The sequence below is a fragment of the Bubalus kerabau genome, chromosome 17 (assembly GCF_029407905.1).
Source record: "Bubalus kerabau isolate K-KA32 ecotype Philippines breed swamp buffalo chromosome 17, PCC_UOA_SB_1v2, whole genome shotgun sequence".
Lineage (NCBI taxonomy): Eukaryota > Metazoa > Chordata > Mammalia > Artiodactyla > Bovidae > Bubalus > Bubalus kerabau.
The window spans coordinates 57,783,637-57,804,431 of record NC_073640.1 but is presented as its reverse complement, the minus strand read 5'-3'; the positions used below and the strand labels follow the sequence as shown (position 1 = coordinate 57,804,431).

General features: G+C 54.6%; 1 protein-coding gene across 3 annotated transcripts; it reads left to right on the top strand.

Moving 5' to 3' along the window:
* The first annotated feature begins 625 nt into the window (after positions 1-625).
* MEIS3 (Meis homeobox 3) lies at positions 626-12,023 on the top strand. Of its 3 annotated transcripts, none has more exons than XM_055551711.1 (13): positions 626-1,180; positions 2,851-3,026; positions 3,233-3,392; positions 3,496-3,546; positions 4,752-4,802; positions 5,034-5,132; positions 7,973-8,084; positions 8,274-8,422; positions 9,356-9,432; positions 9,661-9,719; positions 9,815-9,898; positions 10,467-10,536; positions 11,629-12,023. In XM_055551711.1, the coding sequence occupies exons 1-12, from the start codon at positions 1,169-1,171 to the stop codon at positions 10,514-10,516; spliced, it is 1,080 nt and encodes a 359-aa protein (XP_055407686.1). In that variant the 5' UTR covers positions 626-1,168; the 3' UTR covers positions 10,517-10,536; positions 11,629-12,023. The 3 variants fall into 3 exon arrangements, with proteins under 3 accessions (XP_055407686.1, XP_055407685.1, XP_055407684.1); XM_055551710.1 differs by having other exon boundaries at positions 4,983-5,132; XM_055551709.1 differs by having other exon boundaries at positions 4,752-5,132.
* Positions 12,024-20,795: the final 8,772 nt, after the last annotated feature.

The window sequence follows — 20,795 nt, the reverse complement described above, 5'->3', positions numbered from 1 at the left end:
TGGGGAGGGGTAGTCTAGAGCAAGAAGAGAAAGTAGAAAAAGGGGTTTGGTGACTTCCAGCCTCTGGTTCTCCTCTGATCTGTCTCACAGTCAGACAGACAGACAGGGAGAAAGAGAGAGCAAGGAAAGGGTGAGGCGGGAAGGGGGCCTCTGGGAGTCTGGGGGGTCGGGAGAGAGGCATAGATGTATGGCCAGGGGGCAGAGATGGGAGAGAGAAAAGGAGAGACACAGCGAGAGACAGAGACACAAAGAGAAAGACAGGAAGCAGAGAGACTTGAAGATCTAGAGGAAAAGAGTGAAGCAGGGAGATGGGGAGAGACGGGGAAGGGTGGAAAAGGGGATAGAGAGAGACAGACAGACAAGGACCCGGGGCGGCCGGGAGGGGGAGAAGGCGGAGAAGACCGGAGCGCGGTCGGGGGCGAGGGGGCGCCGCGGAGAGAGGGAGGCCGGAGGGGTGGGGACCCGGGCGGACCAGACGCACGGAGGCTCCCATACAAAAAGCCGCCCCCGAAAGCGGCCGCAGCCCCGGGGAGCGCGGAGGGGGAGGGAAGGGGAGGGGAGAGGGCCCCGGACGCCCCCGCCCCACCCCGCCCGGCCCGCGGCCGAGCCGCCGGCGGACAGCGGGTTAAGCATCTCCGCTGTGGAACTTCCGGATGTGACCACAGAGAGAGGGAGAGACCGGGAGAGGGGGAGAGAGCGAGACGGAGCCGCCAGCATCCCTCCGGCCCGCCAACGCCGGGACCCCGCACCGCGCTGGGAGCCGCCGCAAGCCCCTCGCCGCCCCCCGCCGCCCGGGCCCGGCCCCCCGGCGCCCCTCTGTCCCCCGCCTCGCGGTCCCCGGGTCTCGGGCTGGTTCCCTCCTCCCAGGACCCGGGGGAGGGGCTGGGGGCCCCGGGGAGGGGGCCTCGGGCGGCCCTCCCTCGCCTGCTCGCCCCTTCCCTGGCCGTGACCCCCGCGGGGGCAGGAGGCTGGGGGTCCATGCTCGGAGCCTCCGCACTGCCGGGCGCCTGCCGCTGACAGCGGTGGGGGTGGGGGGGCCGGGCACCCAGCCTCCTGCCCCACCCCCTGGCGTCGGCACCGCGGGCCATCTGGGGCCGCTGCCCCCGGCTGCGCCCTCCCCGCCGGCCAGGCCCTGGAGGGACCCGGGAGCTGCCGCCGGCATCAGCCCATGGCCCGGAGGGTAGGTGTGAGGGCGGGCGATCTTGCGCCCGGGTCGGTCGTCGCACCCCCACCCCCCTTCCCATCCTTCCATCGCCTCCCTGGGGAGCTGTGGCCCCCTTCAGCCCAGAGCGCTCCCTCCGCCGTCTCGTCCCCTCTCCCTGCCCCTCAGTCTCCCCTTCTCTGCCCCGGTCTCCCCCTCCATCCCAGGCCCTTTATCCCACCCCCTTTCTCTTTCTGCCCTCCCCCATCCTTCTCCCACGTCTACTTTTGTTCCAAGTCCTCCCGGAGGGTTAGGGGTGGGGACAGGGCTGGGGAGGTGGGTCTGGCCAGGCAGGGCCAAGGGATTCTCTCTCTCCTGGTCTTGGGGGATGAGAGGTCAGCGAAGAGGTGAGCATGCACCTTTGAAAGTGGAGGTGGGGAGGGGGGGCGGGGCAGGAACACCACAGGATTCCCAGACGTCCTAAGATGTGCCGCGATGAGCGGTGGGGGGCAGTTGGATTCAACTTCAGGACTCAGGAGAAGTTAGGAGAAGAGGGCAGAGACACACACTCAGAGCCCTCCGTGCCGGCAGGACCGCTGGAACTCCCCTCTCTTCAGTCTCTCTGCCTCTTCGAACCTCAGTTTCTCCCTCAAAGGAAAGGGTGGGACCTGGGTGCCTTCAGGTTTCCCTGGCTTCCCCTGGTGCGCTTGCTTCTGTGATGATAGGAGAGAGAAATCTCAAGCTTGGCTTCTCTTTGGGGCGGTCGGCACAAGTGGGTTTGTGTGGTTGTGCTGGGTTATACTTGGTTTCAACAAGTGTGTATTGAATGTGTACCAGGCACGGTGCTAAATGTCTGATGCCTTCATTCATTCATTCATTCATTCGTTCCTGAGCCTGGCTTTTGGCTCTGTGTGTGTGTGTGTGTGTGTGTGTGTGGTGGGCTCACATGGGGAGTGGAGTGTGACAAGTTGTTAAGATGCACTCAGACATGCATACTGGTCTGTGAAATGAAATGGAAGTCGGGGAGACTGCGTACATTTGTGTACAAACGATGCACCGCTTTGATAGGCAGTGTCCATGAGCAAAAATCAATCTCTCCCTCCTGCTCCTCTCTCTCCCCTCCCCTCTCTCCCCTCCTCTGCCTCTCGGTCCCCATCTCCCTTTGCCTGTTTATCCTGTATCTTCTCTCTGTATCTCTCTCCCTCTCTACTCTTTCCTCTGTCTCTGCATCTCTCCTTATCTCTTGTCTCTTTCTCTCTTTGCCTTTTTTGTTACCCTCTCCCAACATTTCTCTCTCTGTCTCTCTCCCTCCCTCTAAGCTTTCTCTCTCTCTCTCTCATTTCCCTCCCAGTCTCTCTCTTCTCTCCCCTTCTCTCTGAATCTCTCTCCCCTCCTCACTCTGGGAGAAGCTGACAGTTACCAACCAGCCAATCCCTGACGCCCTGACCCTCAGATCTGAGACCTGGGTCAGTCTCTCTCCCTTGGACCCTCCTGCCCATACATCGGGAATCTCTGATGGGACATTTCTCACAGTCCATGGGTCCAAGTGAAAACTTGAGGATGGGGCCTTCGGTCCCACCCAGACAGCTCTATGCAGACAGGAGGGCAGGTGGCTGGGCAGGGCGGGGGCATCTCCTGGGTGAGAAGGTAGGGAGGTTTCTTGTTGTGTCGACACCTCCCTGGGGCTTCCCCTCTCACCTCCCCCCCAGTACGATGAGCTGCCCCACTACCCCGGCATCGTGGACAGCACCGCAGCCCTGGCTGGCTTCTCGGAGGCAGTGTCCTCGGCACCGAGAGCCCCCGGGCCCTATGGCCCCCACCGGCCTCCCCAGCCCCCGGGCTTGGACAGTGACGGCCTGAGAAGGGAGAAAGATGAGATCTATGGGTGAGTGGGACAAGGCTGAGGGCTCTCGGGATGCGCCCCCCAACCCTGTTTCTTTGTCTCTCTGGATATGTTTCTCTCCTTCTGCGTCTGTCTCTCCACCTCTTTCCTCTGGGTTTCCTGTCCACCTCCTGGTTGCACCATACCTCCCAGCCCCACCCCACCCCCGCCCACCCCTCATGAACCGTCTCTCCTCCTGCTTCCCCCAGCCACCCGCTCTTCCCGCTGCTAGCCCTGGTCTTTGAGAAATGTGAATTGGCCACATGTTCTCCCCGTGATGGGGCTGGGACTGGGCTGGGCACACCCCCGGGCGGTGACGTCTGCTCCTCCGATTCCTTCAACGAAGACATTGCAGCCTTTGCCAAGCAGGTGGGCACCCACCATCCGCGGTGTCCCAGGAGAGCCAGTGAAGTGGCGGGGGGCATGGGCAGGAGATGGGATGTGCCCTCCTCTGCCTCTCTCTTTCTCTCAGGTCCGCTCCGAGAGGCCCCTCTTCTCCTCCAACCCAGAGCTGGACAATCTGGTGAGACCTGGGCCCTCCCCAACACCCCCTCCTCCAAGGGGGTCTCCTGTTCCACCCTCCATAGCCCTGGGGTTGATTGTGGGAGCAGAGAGGAGACCACCTGACCCACATCCTCAAATAGTGATAATTTTTGCCATTTGCAGTGCAGTGTAGTGTAGCTTAGAGTTTGTGAACAGGGATTCGATGGCCTGAGTTCAAATCCCAACTACACTTACTAGTTCTTAGATCCAGGGCAAGCAGGTCTACCTCCTTGGGCCCTTTTTCCTCATCTGCAAAGTGTAGCTAGTAATACTTTCTATCGTGTAAGGCTATTGTGAGTATGTGCCTGCTAAGTCGCTTAAGTCGTGTCTAACTCTTTGCGACCCTATGGACTGGAGTCTGCCAGGCTCCTCTCTGTCCATGGGACTCTCCAGGCAAGAATACTGGAGTGGGTAGGATTTCCTCCTCCAGGGGATCTTCCTGACCCAGAGATCAAACCCACGTCTCTTACATCTCCTGCATTGGCAGGAGGGTTCTTTACCACTAGCACCACCTGGGAAGCCCCATTGTGGGTATATACTGAGTCAATGCTTGGCACAGACTGAGGACTCATTAAGTTAGCTAGTTCTATCAGTCAGCAGAACAGAGTCCACACCTAAATAAATGAAACCACTTGGCTGCAAGGGAGAGAGGAGAGGAGAGAGAAGGGAGAGAAAGAAGAGAGGAGAGGAGAGGCAGAGAGAGGCATAAGTACCCCAGCTTGTCCCTTCCTTTCCTGGTCCAGCTCCCAGCAGGGCTTCCTATTGGCTGAACCCTTTGGCAAAGGGCTCTGGGAAATGTAGTTTTCAGGTGAAGGGTGAGACCTAGAGCAGAGGCCACGCAGGCAAAGGATACGGTGTTTTTATTAGAGCTGACCTTAGCTCACCCCTCTTGCGATGAGTCCTCTTCTGTCTCTTGCGCCTCTTGCCTCTCTTTTTTTATGTCTGATCTCAATCTCACACTGCCTTTTCCTTAATCCTGGGTCTCCGTCTCTGTTGCCAATTTCTCTCTGCCTCTGTCGACTGGTTTTTGCTCTCTTTGTCATCCCATGCACTTTTTCTGTTTCTCTGCCTCTGTTCTTCCTCCTCCTCCTCCTTGCCTTCTTTTTTTCACCTCCTCCTCTTCCTCCTTCTCTCTGTCTCCCTCCCTTCTTCCCTCCCTCTCCCCCCTCCTCTGTCTGTTTCCAGATGATACAGGCCATTCAAGTGCTCCGCTTCCACCTATTGGAGCTGGAGAAGGTAAGTGCTTCTTACTTCCCCGCACAGCCTCCCTTGCCCCCCATCCCTCCCCTTCTTGCCCCCTCCACCCCTCCTTCAGGCTCTCTCCCTACCAGAGTTGGAGCAGAAGGCCACCCCCACCCCTGTGCACCCCAGGCCTGGCCCCCGGGTGGCCCCCCCAGTACCCCGGTGCCCCCTCAGGTCCACGACCTGTGCGACAACTTCTGTCACCGCTACATCACCTGCCTCAAGGGGAAGATGCCCATCGACCTGGTCATCGAGGATCGGGACAGCAGCTGCAGAGAAGACCTCGACGACTACCCGGCCTCCTGCCCCAGCCTCCCAGACCAGGTGGGCTCGGCATGGGGCAGCAGGCACCGCCCTGCCACCAAAGGCATGCCCAGAGAGCTGGGGGTGGGTCATGCACACTATGACAGAGCCTCAGGCAGGCACAGCCAGTCACAGCCTGACCATGGAACACGCACCGACTATGCCACAGCTGTACAGACTGCGGTACAGCTGGACGGAAGCACGCACATACACCCCAACAGCTGCAGATACCTGCTGTGAACTGGGCTACACCCACACAGGTTCACACACAGCCACACAAACCAGTACACTCACAGCCAGGTGATAACATGCACTGCACTCTTAAACACACACAGCCCAGCGGCATAACAGGGTCATAGATCTCACAGCCTGACCGAGACACTGCCGTTCTAGAGTAAGTGTGTGTGCGTGCGCATGGTGCACAGACCCCAGGCACAAAATAGCCACCCAAATGGCCTCAGCTCCTGTCATACAAACTCAGCTGCAGTCACACTTAGACCCAGAGCAACGACAGTGCCTGCGCACATGCACACACGTGTTACCCCAATCCCCTAACAATCAGACTTCAGCTGGCGTGGACACACACCTTGCCAGTCAATGACCACGTGGCTCCAGATCCATTCAGTCTCAGATGCTATCAGATGACAGTTTCATAGACTTGAGCACCCAGGTAATAATCATACAACAGCCATGCAGATCCCGAGGAGGCCCACACCCACAAGGCAGTCACGCTATCGACACACTCAACAATTATACAACACGACACCCGCCCCCAGATACAGGCGCACAGCTGCACCACAATTGCATAGACTTGAGCATGTGCAGACAGAAGTCACAGGTGAGCCTCTGCCCATGAGTGTGTGTTCTAAGTCGCTTCAGTTGTGTCCGACTCTTTGCGATCCTGTGGACTGTAGCCCACCAGGCTCCTCTGTCCATGGGATTCTCCAGGCAAGAATACTGGAGTGTGTAGCCTTTCCCTTCTCCAGGGGCTCTTCTCGACCCAGGGATCAAGCCCACATCTCTTACGTCTCCTGCATTGCAGGTAGATTCTTTACCAGCTGAGCCACAAGGGAAGCTCAACAACCCATAATACACATCTTCTCAGTGGCACACCCTGTGCATGTGCTGATCCGTTGCCACTCCCTCGGAGGCACAGTCATATTCCATATCGACACTCAGCCACCAACACACTCCCATGGCCATGACACCTCCCTCCACACACAGAGAATCATGGAGTCGCCTGGCAGCTCATGCAGGAATCAGGATAACCACACACACTACCGGCCCTTCGAACTAAAGCCACAAGCTTAGAAAACTAAACGTAGCCTTGCCCTTGTCAGATACAGCCACTTGGCCAGTTCTGAGAGTGACACAACCATGCTCAAACACCTCTACATATCTCAGCTCCACCCAGGTGACAACCACATCACAGACCCCTCCTCTCCAGCGACGCCCTTGCCATGATGGGCAGGGACATAATCACGTTCACACTTACATGCCGCACGGCAGACTCAGGACAGCATCAGGTCCACTACCCGCCTGCCCATGCAGGAGATATAAGAGACACGGGTTCGATTCCTAGGTCGGGCATGGCAACCCACACCAGTGTTCTTGCCTGGAGAATCCCATATACAAGATGAGCCTGGTGGACTGCAGTCCATAAGGGTCACAAGTAGTCGGACATGACTGAAGCGACTTAACACGCATGTACCCACAGCATCCGAATGGATCCAGCGCCAGAAGGGGAGGGTGACAGTTTCAACAATGTTCAAAAGCCTTCAGACCTGATGATCCTACAGCCTGCACACAACCCATCCCCAAGGCCCACACACTCTCAATTCTGCACAGATGTTCTGAGCCCAGAGGAAACTTCTCTACGCTACCAAGTGTTTCAGACTGAGCCCTGGCAGAACACAGATGATACATCCACTCTGGGTTATTTGCAGGGCTGGGGGACTGATTACAAAGCAGTGGGCAGGGTCTAGGACATTCAGCAGGAGAAGGGATCACCCTGGGGCTCAACAACCGCCTGTGGCTGTTTCCACCCCCATTTTCACCCAAGCTGCCTCCCAACAATTGAACGACAAAGTCTCGATGCTTCTTGATGTATCTATATGGGTTGGTAGGCCTCCTGGGACACAAAGCTGGGACAGAGGTGAATTCAATGCATCGTCAAATTCCTCAGAACGTGTAGGAGTTTGGATAAAGAAAATATGGCCCTGGACTCTCTGATTTGTAATTTGGAGCCCCCCAAATCTCTGAAAACTCAATGTTGGTGGGTTGTTTTTTCCCCATTTAAGTTTGGTTCAAACTCATTTGGCAGCAAAATCTGACCTGAACTAATGAGAGGCTATTTATAGCCTTTATTTATTCCACTTAGTTAAATATTCATCCATTTTGCTGCAGAAATGTTAATGAGTTTGATGACGAGGTTACGCCCCATACCCTGCTGTGGGTGTTAGGAAATACACAGCAATGTGCACTGGTTTTACTGCTGAAAGATGTGAAAAGTTTTGAATTTTGCAACAGTGCTAGTTTCCAAGGATTTCAGATAAGGTTTGGGAGATCTGTACAGGCTCATCTTTACTGAACGGTTGCTATGTGCCTTTACGTAAATTAACTCATTGAATCCTTACCATACTCTGGGAGGGGGTGGGCTGGACGGTTATTGCTTTCCGTTTTTCCAGTTGAGGCACAGAGAGGTGAAGTGACTTGCCCAAGGTCAGCAAAGAGACAGCAAAGAGACAGTCAGAGAGAGAGGCTTCACACTCAGGAGTCCTAGCTCCAGAGCCCATGGTCTTAGTCGCTGTTGCATATTGCATCCCAAGGTTTGACACTGACTTCCAACTCCTATTTTCCAGAATACTGCATGGATTAGAGACCATGAAGACAGCGGGTCTGTACATTTGGGGACCCCAGGTCCATCCAGCGGGGGCCTGGCCTCCCAGAGTGGGGACAACTCCAGTGACCAAGGTGAGAAACTTGAGAAGCAGAAGGGAAAGGTGGGAGTCAGGCTGAGGATTGAAGTTAGACAGCAGGCAGGACTTCCAGAGGGGCAAGGATCACTGGGGTATGGTGTGGTGCCTCAGAGGAGGGTTCTGGGTCCCTCTGGCCCCCCCCAACTTGCCTGTCCACAAGCACAGCATCCCTCTCCCCACTCAGGAGATGGACTGGACACTAGCGTGGCCTCTCCCAGCTCTGGGGGAGAGGACGAGGAGCTGGACCAGGAGCGGCGGCGGAACAAGAAAAGAGGGATCTTCCCCAAGGTGGCCACCAACATCATGAGAGCCTGGTTGTTCCAGCACCTCTCGGTGAGAGTGCTGGGGCCCTGGGCATGGGGTGGGCAGAGAGAGAGATGGTGCAGGATGGTACTGCATAGAGACTGAGACCTGGAGATGGGAGGCTGAGGCAGGGGGGAAATTGAGAGAGACTCTCAAGCAGATGGGAATTGACAAGAGCAAACATCTGTGGATGCCACCTGTGTGCCGGGTGCCACTAAGGACTCCTGACTCTTTCAGTCCTCCCCTCCAACCCACCCTCCCATTCACCCACCTGTCAATCATCCACCATCCAGCCAAACATATCCTTCTGAGGGCAGGGATGTTATTAGCTCCATTTTGCAGATGAGGAGATCGAGGTCTCACAGCCCAAAGTGGGTTTAAATGCCGGCAGTTCAGCCTTAATCGCTGCACCCCTCTGCCTCTCAGAGAGGGATGGTAAAATAGAGACAGGAAGATAGGCAAGGGGAGGCTGAAATGAGGATAGGGATGGGGAGATTTAGGGAGCACTGAATCAGCAAGAGAGACACAAGGAGAGATTGAGTCACAGAGAGGGAGAGCCAGTCAGCCAGCCAGACATAGGGAAGGATAGAGACTGGGACAGGGAGAGACATACACAAGGACCTAATGGACCCAGCAAGGGCTGGTGCTGGGCTTTGCCTCCTTTCCCCGGAGTGGTGGAGTCTCACCCCCACCCCAGCTCCACCTCCCTAATGAGAGTTGGCCGATTAGCCTCTAATTGCTGGAAGAGGTTGGTGGGGAGGAGGTGATGCAAGGGTAATTGCCCAAAGCTTGGCTCTGCCTCCCTCCTTTGGGCTCCGGGGAGCATAGAAGCTTAGACATGATGGCTCTCCCAGCCCTGCCCCCGCCTGGGCTCGCCAATCCCCCTGGGGAACCTGGGCAGGCCAGGCCTTGGGGATCAAAGGGCAGCCAGGCAAGCCGGGTAACTCTCGCTGGTGGCTACAGCACCCGTACCCCTCAGAGGAGCAGAAGAAACAGCTGGCGCAGGACACGGGGCTCACCATCCTGCAAGTCAACAACTGGTGAGTGACACAGGAGGCTTGGGCGGTCCGTGGGCCTGCCCGGGGTGGGAGGCCGGGCGCTGTCCGCGGTGCTGAAGGAGGCCCGCAGCCCCTCAGAGCCTCTCTTCTTCCGGCGGCCCCTGTTATCTGTCCTCTCCAGCCCCCTCGCTCTCTGTCTCTCTGTGTTCATTTCGGCCTCTCTTCTACTCATTCTTTGCACCCTCCTCCGTTTCCATGACCCCCTCCCAGGTTCATTAACGCCCGGCGTCGCATCGTGCAACCAATGATCGATCAATCCAACCGCACAGGTACAGGGAGAAGGTGGGGACAGAGGGCCTCATGTTTCTAGGGGAGTGCCGAAGCCTGGCAGGCATCCTGGGGCTCAGCCTGCATCCCTCAACAGGGCAGGGTGCAGCCTTCAGCCCAGAGGGCCAGTCCATGGCTGGCTACACCGAAACCCAGTCACACGTGACCGTCAGGCCTCCAGGTAAGGCCCCGCCCCCTTAACTAAGCCACACCCAGGGCACCAGGCCCCGCCCCCAAACAAGATGATGCCCCTCCTTCTTGGATTACGGTGCTGAAATGCTTCATTTGCATAAGAGGGGAGTTGGAGATGCAAACACAGGTTTCCTGCTCCGTGTTTTCCTCCCAGAGTTTGCTTCTTCCAGACTTCACCCATCCAATGGAAAGTTCCATTTTTGCTTAAAGGACCAGCACCCTCTTAAACAGGTTTCTCTGGTGGCTCAGCAGTAAAGAATCCACCTGCCAAAGCAGAAGACACGGGTTGGATCCTGTGTCGGGAAGATCCCCTGGAGAAGGAAATGGCAACCACTCCAGTATTCTTGCCTGGGAAATCCCACAGACAGAGAAGCTTGGCAGGCTACAGTCCACGGGGTCGCAAGAGTCAGATACGCCTTAGCAACTAAACCACCACCACCCTCTTAAATGATGACTCAGTTTGTCCTGATAGAGGATTCCCTTCAGGAAAGAAGGGGGAGGGGAGCATATGGAGGTGTCTGGGGAACACCGACTAATACCCCACTTTTGTCTTCCAGGATCAATGGGGATGAGTTTGAACTTAGAAGGAGAGTGGCATTATCTATAGAGGCTGAAGTCAGAAGAAATGTGAGTGTCCTAGGTCTAGGGACATTGGGTTGGGGGTTATGCTACTCCCAACCCTTTGTAAGACCTTCAGACTCCCATAGTGAGCCCACCCAGAGCAGGGTGCCCAGCCCTGTGCTGGGTGGTGCTGGGGACACAGCAGTGACTATGCCACCTCAGCCCTGCCCATGTGCAACTCACAGTCCAGACAGGCCTGTCCCTAGATGGTAATGACCTACAGTAAGCAGGGCTGGAAGGAGGGAACCCAGGAACTGGAAGAGCCCAGAGGAGGCATTGGACCCAGGCTGGGAGGTTCAGGGAGGACTTACTGGAGGAGGGGACTTTGGAGCTGAGACCAGGAGAATAAGAGGAGTGATACAGGAAAGGAAGGAACAGTATATGCAAAGGCTATGAGACAGTCCTTTGGGCCACACCCCTCTTCCCCGACAACCCCACATAACAAAGGACTGGGCTGGCCTGAGGTTGGTAAGTCAATGGGTAAGTAATGAACTCAGGACCCGTAGAAAGGCTGGGAGATGAGAGTGGAGACCCGCTAGGGCTGACATATGGAGGACTCTGGAAGCTTGAGCCTGAGAGGAGAAATGGACAGGTCTGTTCAGGGCCTGGCGGGTCCATGGGCATCACAGCTCTGCCCTGACCAACCATGGACAGGCGGGCCCTGGTCCCAGGGGACTTCTGGGACAGCAGTGATGGAGGGAGCATCTCCCCCTGCTGCCCCAGGAAGCTGCCTTTTCTCCTCCGACTTCTCTCTCCACTCTTCTCTCTCCCCCCAACCCTTGCCTTTTCCTTTCTCTTTCTGTTTCTCTCACTCTTTCTCTTTCCACATCTCCATCTCTGATTATCTTTATGTCTCTTCTCTGTCCTGCTCTGTCCGTCCCTCTCGCCTGTCTCTATCACTTTCTTTATCTTGACTGCCTCCCTGTCTTTTTATTTCTTCCTCTCTGTCTCTCTCCCTCTTCCATGTCTGACCCGATTCTCTGCCTCTGTCTCTCTCTCTGTGTCCCTCTCCCTCTAGGGTTGATGGCACAGAAGGCCTGATCGAGGTCCAGACCCCTCCCTGCCTCCTGACTTGGCTTCTCCTTCTCCTCCTCACAGACCCCACCCTCTGGACTGTGACCGCTTCAGGCTCTTACCTGCTTCCGGTTACCACCTGGCCCACCTCCTACGGCCCCCCCCCCAACTCAACGCCTACCTCCCTGGGACCCTGCTGTGACATGAGGGGCCTGAGCGCCCACTCGAGGGTCTCTCACGGACAAAGACAAGGCCTCCCGGCCCTGCACCCCACTGTGCCGTCACCTCTGCCCAAAACCCAAGCTGAGATCTCAGGCCTGGGTCTGCAGAAGATACTGGCTGGGGACCCCCAGGACAGAGAAGGGATTGGGGGTGGGCTGGGGCCATCAGGGAAGGAAGGTCACCTGGATTTGACATTTGGGGAGGTTCCCTTCATCCTCCCAGCCCACCACCCTCTTTCCCCTCTCCCCCTACCTCCCTCTTCTGTTGTCTTCTCTCTCTTTTTTTTTAATGATAAAGTCTTAAAAAGCCACCAATCTGAGTTCGTGGGTCTCTTCCAGGATTCAAATTCTCATAGTGTGAAGCTCATGAGCTACTAATTATAACAATAATTGATAGTCTGTCCTCTGCTCTCTCCCCAGGCCCTCCGCGTGTATCAGTCAGCTCTCACCATATAACAGACCCCACCAAAGCTTCATGATTCAAAAGGCCAATTAATTTTTAGCTCATTTTTCTATGGGTTAGTGTACTAGGCTCCGCTGGGCAGTTCTGGTGGCTTCAACAGGGCTCTCTTGTGTATCTGTGCCCAGTCACGGGTCAGCAAGGAGGCTCTGCTGGTGGGCAGTGGGGACAACAGGGGTGACTGGGCTGCGTGGTGACATAGACCAGCAGGCTCTTTGGTTTGTTCAGTTAGAATACAGGCTTGGTTGGACCCTAAGAGAGAACAGAGGGGCCCGTGGTCTCTTGAGGCCCTGGCTCAGATCTGGTCCATCTTTATCTCACTATCTTCTCTTGACCGCCAGAAATATGAAGAGCCAGCCCAGATTCAAAGGAAGAAAAATACAGTCCACCCCTTACAGGGGGTGTGTGGGGAGTTGCAAACTCAAATAGAAAGAGATGTGGATCGAGGGAGGGATGAAGGACTCTTGCATCCACCTGGCGGCTCACAGGTGACTTTCTCCATCTGCCCCTTGGGAGATGAACAGCCTGGGAGGTGAAGAGCCTTGCCCATTGAGAGCAGTGCTGACCAATGTGGGTTCAGATCCTGCCTTTGCAACACAGTGGCTGTGGTGCATAGAGCAAGCGGCATCACCTTGCTGGGCCTCAGTGTCCATACCCGGAGGGGGAGTGCAGTTATCTGCCTGACGGAATGGCTGTGCTGGTTCATGGAGGTTTCCCGAGGGACGTGCTCAGAAGGGCACCTGGCAGGTCGTCCGTGCTCACCAAAGGCAGAGGCTGTTATTTGTCACTGAAGAGACTCAGTCTGCTGACCGGCAGACTGAGCCAGCTGGTGCTCTCGGCTTACCAGAGCTGCCTCCCCAGAGAAGACAGACGAGGCGGGCGCCACGCTAGCTCTGTTCCTCCCACTCTGTTTTGCTCTCTCTCCATCTTTTTCAGTTTCTGTCTCCCCACCCCAAGCCCCTGCTCTGAGCCCTCTGCCTCCTTTCTTTCTGTGTTTCGATGACCTGTCTCCCTAGGAGGAGGGGCATCTGCCTGCTCACCCTCCCCCTTGGGGGTCGAGTACATTCGGAAACATGCAGAGAGATGTGGAAACACACACACATGTGTGCTGGGGAGCTCAAGGAACAGCCACAGATCAGCCACCTACATGTGGGTTTTTACACACACACTCACACCACAAAGCTCCCACTCACACACACGCAAGTTCGTTCACATTTGTGCTCACACACACCAGTGTTCGCACTCTCCCAGACTCCCAGCATGTCACACCCGTGTGCAGGGTGCCCACAGGACTGGGGCAGAGGCTGACACATACACAGTCAAGCAGGGGGCTTCGCTGGTGACCCAAAGTTCCAGAAACAGACTTGCCCAGAACTCTCCTCGGAAACAGCCAGACAGCAGGGAGGTCACGAATCCAGACTCCAGCCCACCATTTCTGGGTTCAAATCCCCACTCTGATCCTTACCAGCCATGCAACACACACTCGGACATCTCAGACAGGCTTGGAGACACGTCGAGACCCTCACAGCCTCCTTCAAGCGCCACCCCCCCCACCACCCACCCACACATCTCCTAAGAAGCTGCCCTGTGCAAACAAGGAAACTGAGGCTTGGGGCCCCGGGTCTTCTCTGTCCAAGGCTGCGTTAGGCCTGAGATGACTGGTGTGAAGGGGCCTGGCAGAGTTCCTGGGCCTGGTTTCATGACCCAGGAGACCCAAATCCTAAGACTGTAAAAGGAGACTTTGTTCATTCATTCATTCATTCGCTCAGCAGATGTCTTCTGCCCACTCACTGCCCAGCTCCAGGGAGAGCCACTCGGCCCCAGATGAAGTGGTCATGGGTCAAACGTGCCTCATCCAAACGTGCTTCAGTCGTGTCCAACTCTTTTGCAATGCTATAGACTGTAGCCCTCCAGGCTCCCTGTCCGTGGGATTCTCCAGGCAAGAATACTGGAGTGGGTTGCCATGCACTGCTCCAGGGGATCTTCCTGACCCAGGGATCAAACCTGCATCTCTTATACCTCCTGCATTGGCAGGCGGGTTCTTCCACTAGCGCCACCTGGGAGCCCACTTCATCTGAACATCAGTTGCTATTGACTCTGGGGTCAGATGGTCCTGCATTTGTTCCCAAGACACCAGTGTGGGTTCTAAGATGCTTAGGTCTGGACCTTGTTTGTGGTGAATGACCAACTCTGTCCCCCTTTGGGACATCTGTCCTGGCTCTTCCCTGTGCCTGGGACACCCTCCTGGCTCACAGGTCACCTCTGTGAAGACACAGGAACAGCCAAAGCAAAGGATCCCCTTCCATTCACCACTCTCTCTCACCACCTCCTTCCCTGACCACTGTCAGCCCCTCCCTGGAACTCTCTCCATCACCTATTTGCCCATCTCCTTGGGGGCTTCCCTGGTGGCTCAGATAGTAAAGAATCTGCTTGCAATGCAGGAGACCTGGGTTCAATTCCTGGGTCAGGAAGACCCCCTGGAGAAGGGAATGGCAACCCACCCCAGTATTCTTGCCTGGAGAATCCCATGGACAGAAGAACCTGGCCAGCTACAGCCTATGGGGTCGTAAAGAGTCATTGACGACTGCGTGACTAACACTTATTGGCTGGAATCTCAGCCCTTCCGGAAGGCAGGAACTTGTTTTTCTCCGTCACTGCAGTGACCTGGAGCATCAGATAGCACCTTACACCCAGCAGGTGCCTGGGGAAACAGGTGGAGAGCAGAGAAAGCAATTCTGTAGGTCTGAGACTCAGCTGCTTTTCCTCATCATTCATTCCTCCTGGCCACAGGCATATCCTGGGCACTCACCCTCTGCTCATCAGTGAACAAAGCAGAGACCCTGCCCTGGGGTGGAGGTCGACATCCTAGTGAGGAAGACCCATGATGAACACATCATTTAGTCTGTTAGAAGCTGAGGGTATCTTAAGAAGCAGAGCAGGGTAGGGATGTGGAGTGCCAACACTTCTTTCATTCATTTATTTACCTGAAATTGCTTGCAATGTAGGAGACGCAGATTTGATCCCTGGGTTGGAAAGATCCCTTGGAGAAGGAAATGGCAACTCACTCCAGTATTCTTGCCTGGGAAATCCCATGGACAGAGGAGCGTGGAGGGCTACAGTCCATGTGGTCACAAAGAATTGGACATGTCAGTTCAGTTCAGTTCAGTCGCTCAGTCGTTCCCGACTCTTTGCGACCCCATGAATCGCAGCACGCCAGGACTCCCTGTCCATCACCAACTCCCGGAGTTCACTCAGACTCATGTCCATTGAGTCAGTGATGCCATCCAGCCATCTCATCCTCTGTCGTCCCCTTCTCCTCTTGCCCCCAATCCCTCCCAGCATCAGGCCAAAGTACTGGAGTTTCAGCTTTAGCATCATTCCTTCCAAAGAACATGACTGAGCAACTAAAATAACCAAAGACTGTTCTAGGAGCTTTTTATCTACCAACTCAGTAAACTCTTACACTAAACCCCAGGAGGAGGTGTGATCACTGACCCCATTTCCCAGATGAAGAAACTGAGGCCCAGTTCACCCAGAGTCACAGAGCTGGAGAGTGGAGGTTGCCATTCTAACCAGCATAGTCTGGCAGCTCAGAAGCCTGTGCATTAACCACTTGCTTCACTGCCTCTCATTAAAAAAAATAATACTAATTCTAAGAATCCATGATTTTTAAAGGGCCTACCACAAACTGCTTTCTGAGTCAGATATTGTTCCAGTGACTGTGATTAGAGTTTGTCTCTCCCCAAACTTTCAGGGACTGAAATGGGATAGATGCGAGCTAGACAGCAAGAAGGACTTCCAGTGGCTTCCCTGGTGGCTCAGATGGTAAAGACTCTGCCTGCAATGCAGGAGACTTGGGTTTGATCCCTGTGTTGGGAAGACCCCCTGGAGAAGGAAATGGCTACACACTCCAGTAGTATTGGCTGAAGAATCCCATGGACAGAGGAGCCTGGCCCATAGGATCGCCAAGAGTCTGAGAAGTCCTGTCTGAACACACACGCACACACACACACACACACACACATATACAGGAGGATTAGAGGGAGGGGACAGGGCTGGGCCAAGCTGAGAGCAACCCCGAGGGGAAGCTCTCACACTGGTGTGACCTGGCCTGGCTGGTGAGGGGGCAGCTTGGGGGGTTGGCAAGTGGGGGAAGGGACGCTCCTCTCTCCCCCTCCCCCACCTTCTCCAGCACCGACTGGAAATACTTTTCATTTAATCCTCTCTAATTAAACCAATTGAATGTGCCATGAGGAAGAAGAGAAATTGGACGGAAGGTTAATTGTAACTAAAAATACCTCCCCCACTGCCTGGGGTGAGGAACCAGCTGAACTGCTTTCTGGGGCAGGCTGTGCAGTGGGTGGGTGTTGCTGAGTGGGCGGGCCCAGGGAGGTGGGGACTCTAACGGGTCTACGGCGTGGCCTGCATGCCGGGTGGTAGTAGGTCGGGTGGTGGTGTGTGTGTGTGTGTGTGTGTGTGTGTGTGCGCGGCTGCTGGTGTAATGGCTCTGCCACCAGGACTGCGTCCGCCGCCGAGCCTGTTCCTGAAAGGGATGTATGTCATTGACGAAGGGCTGCGTGATGGCTGTGGCTGTCACGCTGTCCCTCGATATAGGTTGTATGCCTCCGTGTGAGCGTGTGTCCATGACTACGAGCCTCTGGGTGGACTGTGGGGCACGGTGGGTCTTTGTAACTGGGGACCACCTTGCGTGTGTCCATAGCCTTGGCTGTGTCCCCACCGCAGCTCTTCTCTGCAGACCAGACCTCATGGTGGCCGCCTCTGAACTGGGCAACTTAAATGCAGTGGGGAATCATCGGATCCGGGAGGCTGGGACCAAGACGTGGCACCGAGCAGCCTAAGGCCGGGTGGGCGTGGCCACCACGAGGGACAGCCCGGCAAACAGCGATCAGAAGAGGCCCTGGTAGTTGATTTTGACACTCTTAAGGGGAAAATAGATACCCTGTCCACTAAGTTCTTACTTGGTCTGTATGCGTGGAAGAGTTCTGGGTCTAGTGAAACAAAGTCAAACCTGAATCCTAAAACCGGATAATCACAGCTCCTCCATCAATCCCCAGGTCACAGATACAGGACTCCTTGAATGAGGAGAGACCAGGACCCCTCAAGGAAGGACCCCAGTACTCTGACCCAAATTCATACTGTTAATCTTTTTACCAGTTTTCCCAAAAGGGACTTACAGCCTTTGACCAGGGTCACTGTGCATTGGGGGAAAAGAAATAATCAGACCTTCAGGGACTTTCAGACACTGGTATCTGAGCTAACGCTGATTTCTGAAGACCTCAAATGTCACCGTGGCCATCAGTTAGAGGGGCCTCGTGGATTTCAGGTGATCAGTTTTTATTCTGCTCAGATGTGTCTCACCATGGCCCAGGGCATCCCCGAACCCATCGTGTGAAAACTTGCCTGATTCTGGAATGCACAATTGAGATACACATTCTCAACAGCTGGCAGAATGCCCACCTTGGTGTCTGACTGGGATGGTGGACGAGGTCACGGGGCTACCTGGTATGGTCCATAGCTGTGTCGGGGATGTGTCTGGGTGGGATCCTGTGGCCAAGCGAGTCTTTATAACTGGGGACGTCCTTGTACACAGCAATCTCTCTCTGTGCGTGGCTTTGTAGCCTCTTGTGAGTTTCGTGTCCACAGCAGTGTGGGGTCGTCCTGCGCGAACGCACTAGAATGTAGGACCAGGCAATGAGCCCGGGCTTCCTCCAGAGGGCGCTGGGGAGCCAGAAAGATAGCCGACTTGTGCCTGCTAAGTCGCTTCAATCGTGTCCGACTCTTTGCGACCCTACGAACTGTAGCCCACCAGGCTCCTCTGTCCATGGGATTCTCCAGGCAAGAATACCAGAGTGGATTGCCATGCCCTTTTCCAGGGGATCTCTCCGACCCAGGGCTCGAACCCACGTTTCTTATGTCTCCTGCATTGGCAGGCGGGTTCTTTACCACTAGCGCCACCTGGGTGGCTTTATTGAGATATAATTCACATGCTATAAAATTCACCGATTGAAAGTGTATAGTTCAGTGCCTTTGGTGTCTTCACAGAGTTGTGCTTCCCTCACCACAGTCGATTCTAGAACATTTTCATCACTCCCTAAATGAACTCTCAACCACTTAGCACTCACTTTCGATTCCCCATCCCAACGCCCAGTCCCAGTCAACCACCGATCCCTTCTCTGACTCGATGGATTTGCCTGTTCTGGACATTTCTTATTAAGCAAAACATAATAAATGTGAATCTTTTGATTATACATGAAATTATACTACATGAAGGCTTTTGAGTCTCCCTTCTTTCACTCAGCATAGTATTTTCAAGGTTCCTCGGGCTCGTGGCTGATAAGACGCCATTGTCTTGGAAGAATGTAGAGCAGACAAAGGACAGAATTGGGTTTGCGCTTTGCCCCTCAGGCGGCCACGTGGCAAGTGGACTGGGGGGTGTTATGAGTGGAATTCTGTCCCCCAAAGAGATACACTGAAATTCTCACCTGTGAACGTGACCTCATTTAGAAAGAGAGTCTTAGCAGATGGTCAAGTTCAGATGAGGTCATGGGGGGTGGGCCTTAATCCAACATGACTGTTAATATGATCCTTATAAAAATGTTGCTTATTAAAAGGGAACATTTGGACACGGACAGACACTCCAGAAGGAAAAGACAGTCACGTGAAGACGGAGGACCGCAGTGGTGTAGATACAAGCCAAGGAATGCCAAAGATTGCCAGCAAATCAGCAGAAGCTGGGTGAGACAAGGAATGCTTCTCCTGTGGGTTTTGGGGGTGATAGGCCAGGGCAGGGACGTGGGGAAAGGATCTGGGGAAATAGGGCCAATCTTTTTTTGTGATGCACAGCCTTCTCTAATTGCAGCATGTGCGATCTAGCTCCCCAATCAGGGATTGAGCCCAGGTCCCCTGTGTTGGGAGTGTGGAGTGTTCAGTACTGTACCACCAGGGAAGTCCCAGGGCCAGACTTTTTAGAAGTGAGAGCACCACCCACTTTCTACATGGCATCTGAAGATAAAGTGCTGAACCCTTGACTTGTGGCAGGTGGGGAAATGGCAGAACTCACTTGCTCCTAGAGAAGATGGTTGCTTTGGCATTGGGGGTGGGAAAAAGAGGTTGCTGCTGCTGCTGCTGCCAAGTCGCTTCAGTCGTGTCCGACTCTGTGCGACCCCATAGACGGCAGCCCACCAGGCTCCCCCATCCCTGGGATTCTCCAGGCAAGAACACTGGAGTGGGTTGCCATTTCCTTCTCCAATGCATGAAAGTGAGAAGTGAAAATGAAGTCACTCAGTCATGTCCAACTCTTAGCGACCCCATGGACTGCAGCCTACCAGGCTCCTCCTCCATGGATTTTCCAGGCAAGAGTACTGGAGTGGGGTGCCATTGCCTTCTCCGAAAAGGAGGTTAGTCCTGGGAAAAAAGGAGTGAGCCATTGGCTGCTGATTATTATTAAGATGAGGACAACCTAGATGAAGACCAAAGACTAACCACTGAGGTCACCACTGACCTTGACCAAAGCAGTTGTGAGAGTGTGTGTGTGTGTGTGTGTGTGTGTAGGGGGGACCCTGGGAGAAGAGGACATGTTGTGAGTCTTCTATGTGAGCCCAAGGGTTTTACTGGGTGTCATCGTGTGTCCTCTTCATTTAATTCTTCTCTGTAGCTAATCATGAGTATTTCTCCAGGTCATTCTAAATTCTTTCTAAATTAAATTTGCTGGAAGCTGTGAAATATCACTTTGTTTGGTGTGCCATTCTAATGATTGTTAAAAAGCCTATTTCCTATTCCACTTCTGGGCTGTTTCTGGTCTTTTTTTCTTCCAATAGCATAATAGCAAACATCTTTGCATATTCTTTTTTTGCGGAAATTCTTTTTTTTTAAGTTTTCTCCATTATATAAAATTTAGAAAAGCTGGAAAAAGTGATAAGAAGGGGAAAAAAGTCCTCTGGAATGCCACACCCAAGAGGCTTTGAGCATGAGGTTAGTTCGATGAGTCCCATCGTGAATGGAGGCAGAGCCTATATGCTTTCTGCACAAAGCATCCAAACACAGACACTCTCCAGTTACTACAGGTGCGTCTGACCCCTGGGTTAGTGGACACAGAGGCCTCCCTCCCCCACGACCATGACCATGATTCCCTCTGTCCTATACAGTTCTCTGATGGACCTGCCTTGCACTTGCCTCTTCCTTATGCTTTTCCCCAAACTCCTGGCCATTTCCTTAGGGTACATTCCCAAGAGTACAAGCACTGGGTCAAAAGTTAAGAGCATTTGTCAGAAGTCTTGAGCACCGATTGCAGAATGTCCTCTCCTTTGAACCATCTGTGCCCAAGCATGCATGCTAAGTCGTTTCAGTCATGTCCAAATCTTTGTGACCCCATGGACTGTAGCCCACCAGGCTCCTCTGTCCATTGATTCTCCAGGCAAGAACACTGGAGTGGGTGGCCATGCCCTCCTCCAGAGATCTTCCCAACCCAGGGATCAAATCATTGTTTCTTACGTCTCCTGCATTGGCAGGTGGGCTCTTTACCACTAGGGACACCTGGGAAGCTCTTTGAA

Coding starts and splice junctions, on each gene's coding strand:
- MEIS3 (XM_055551709.1), top strand. Junction 9,720..9,814: donor CGATCAATCCAACCGCACAG/GTACAGGGAGAA, acceptor ATCCCTCAACAG/GGCAGGGTGCAGCCTTCAGC. Junction 9,899..10,466: donor CGTGACCGTCAGGCCTCCAG/GTAAGGCCCCGC, acceptor TTTGTCTTCCAG/GATCAATGGGGATGAGTTTG.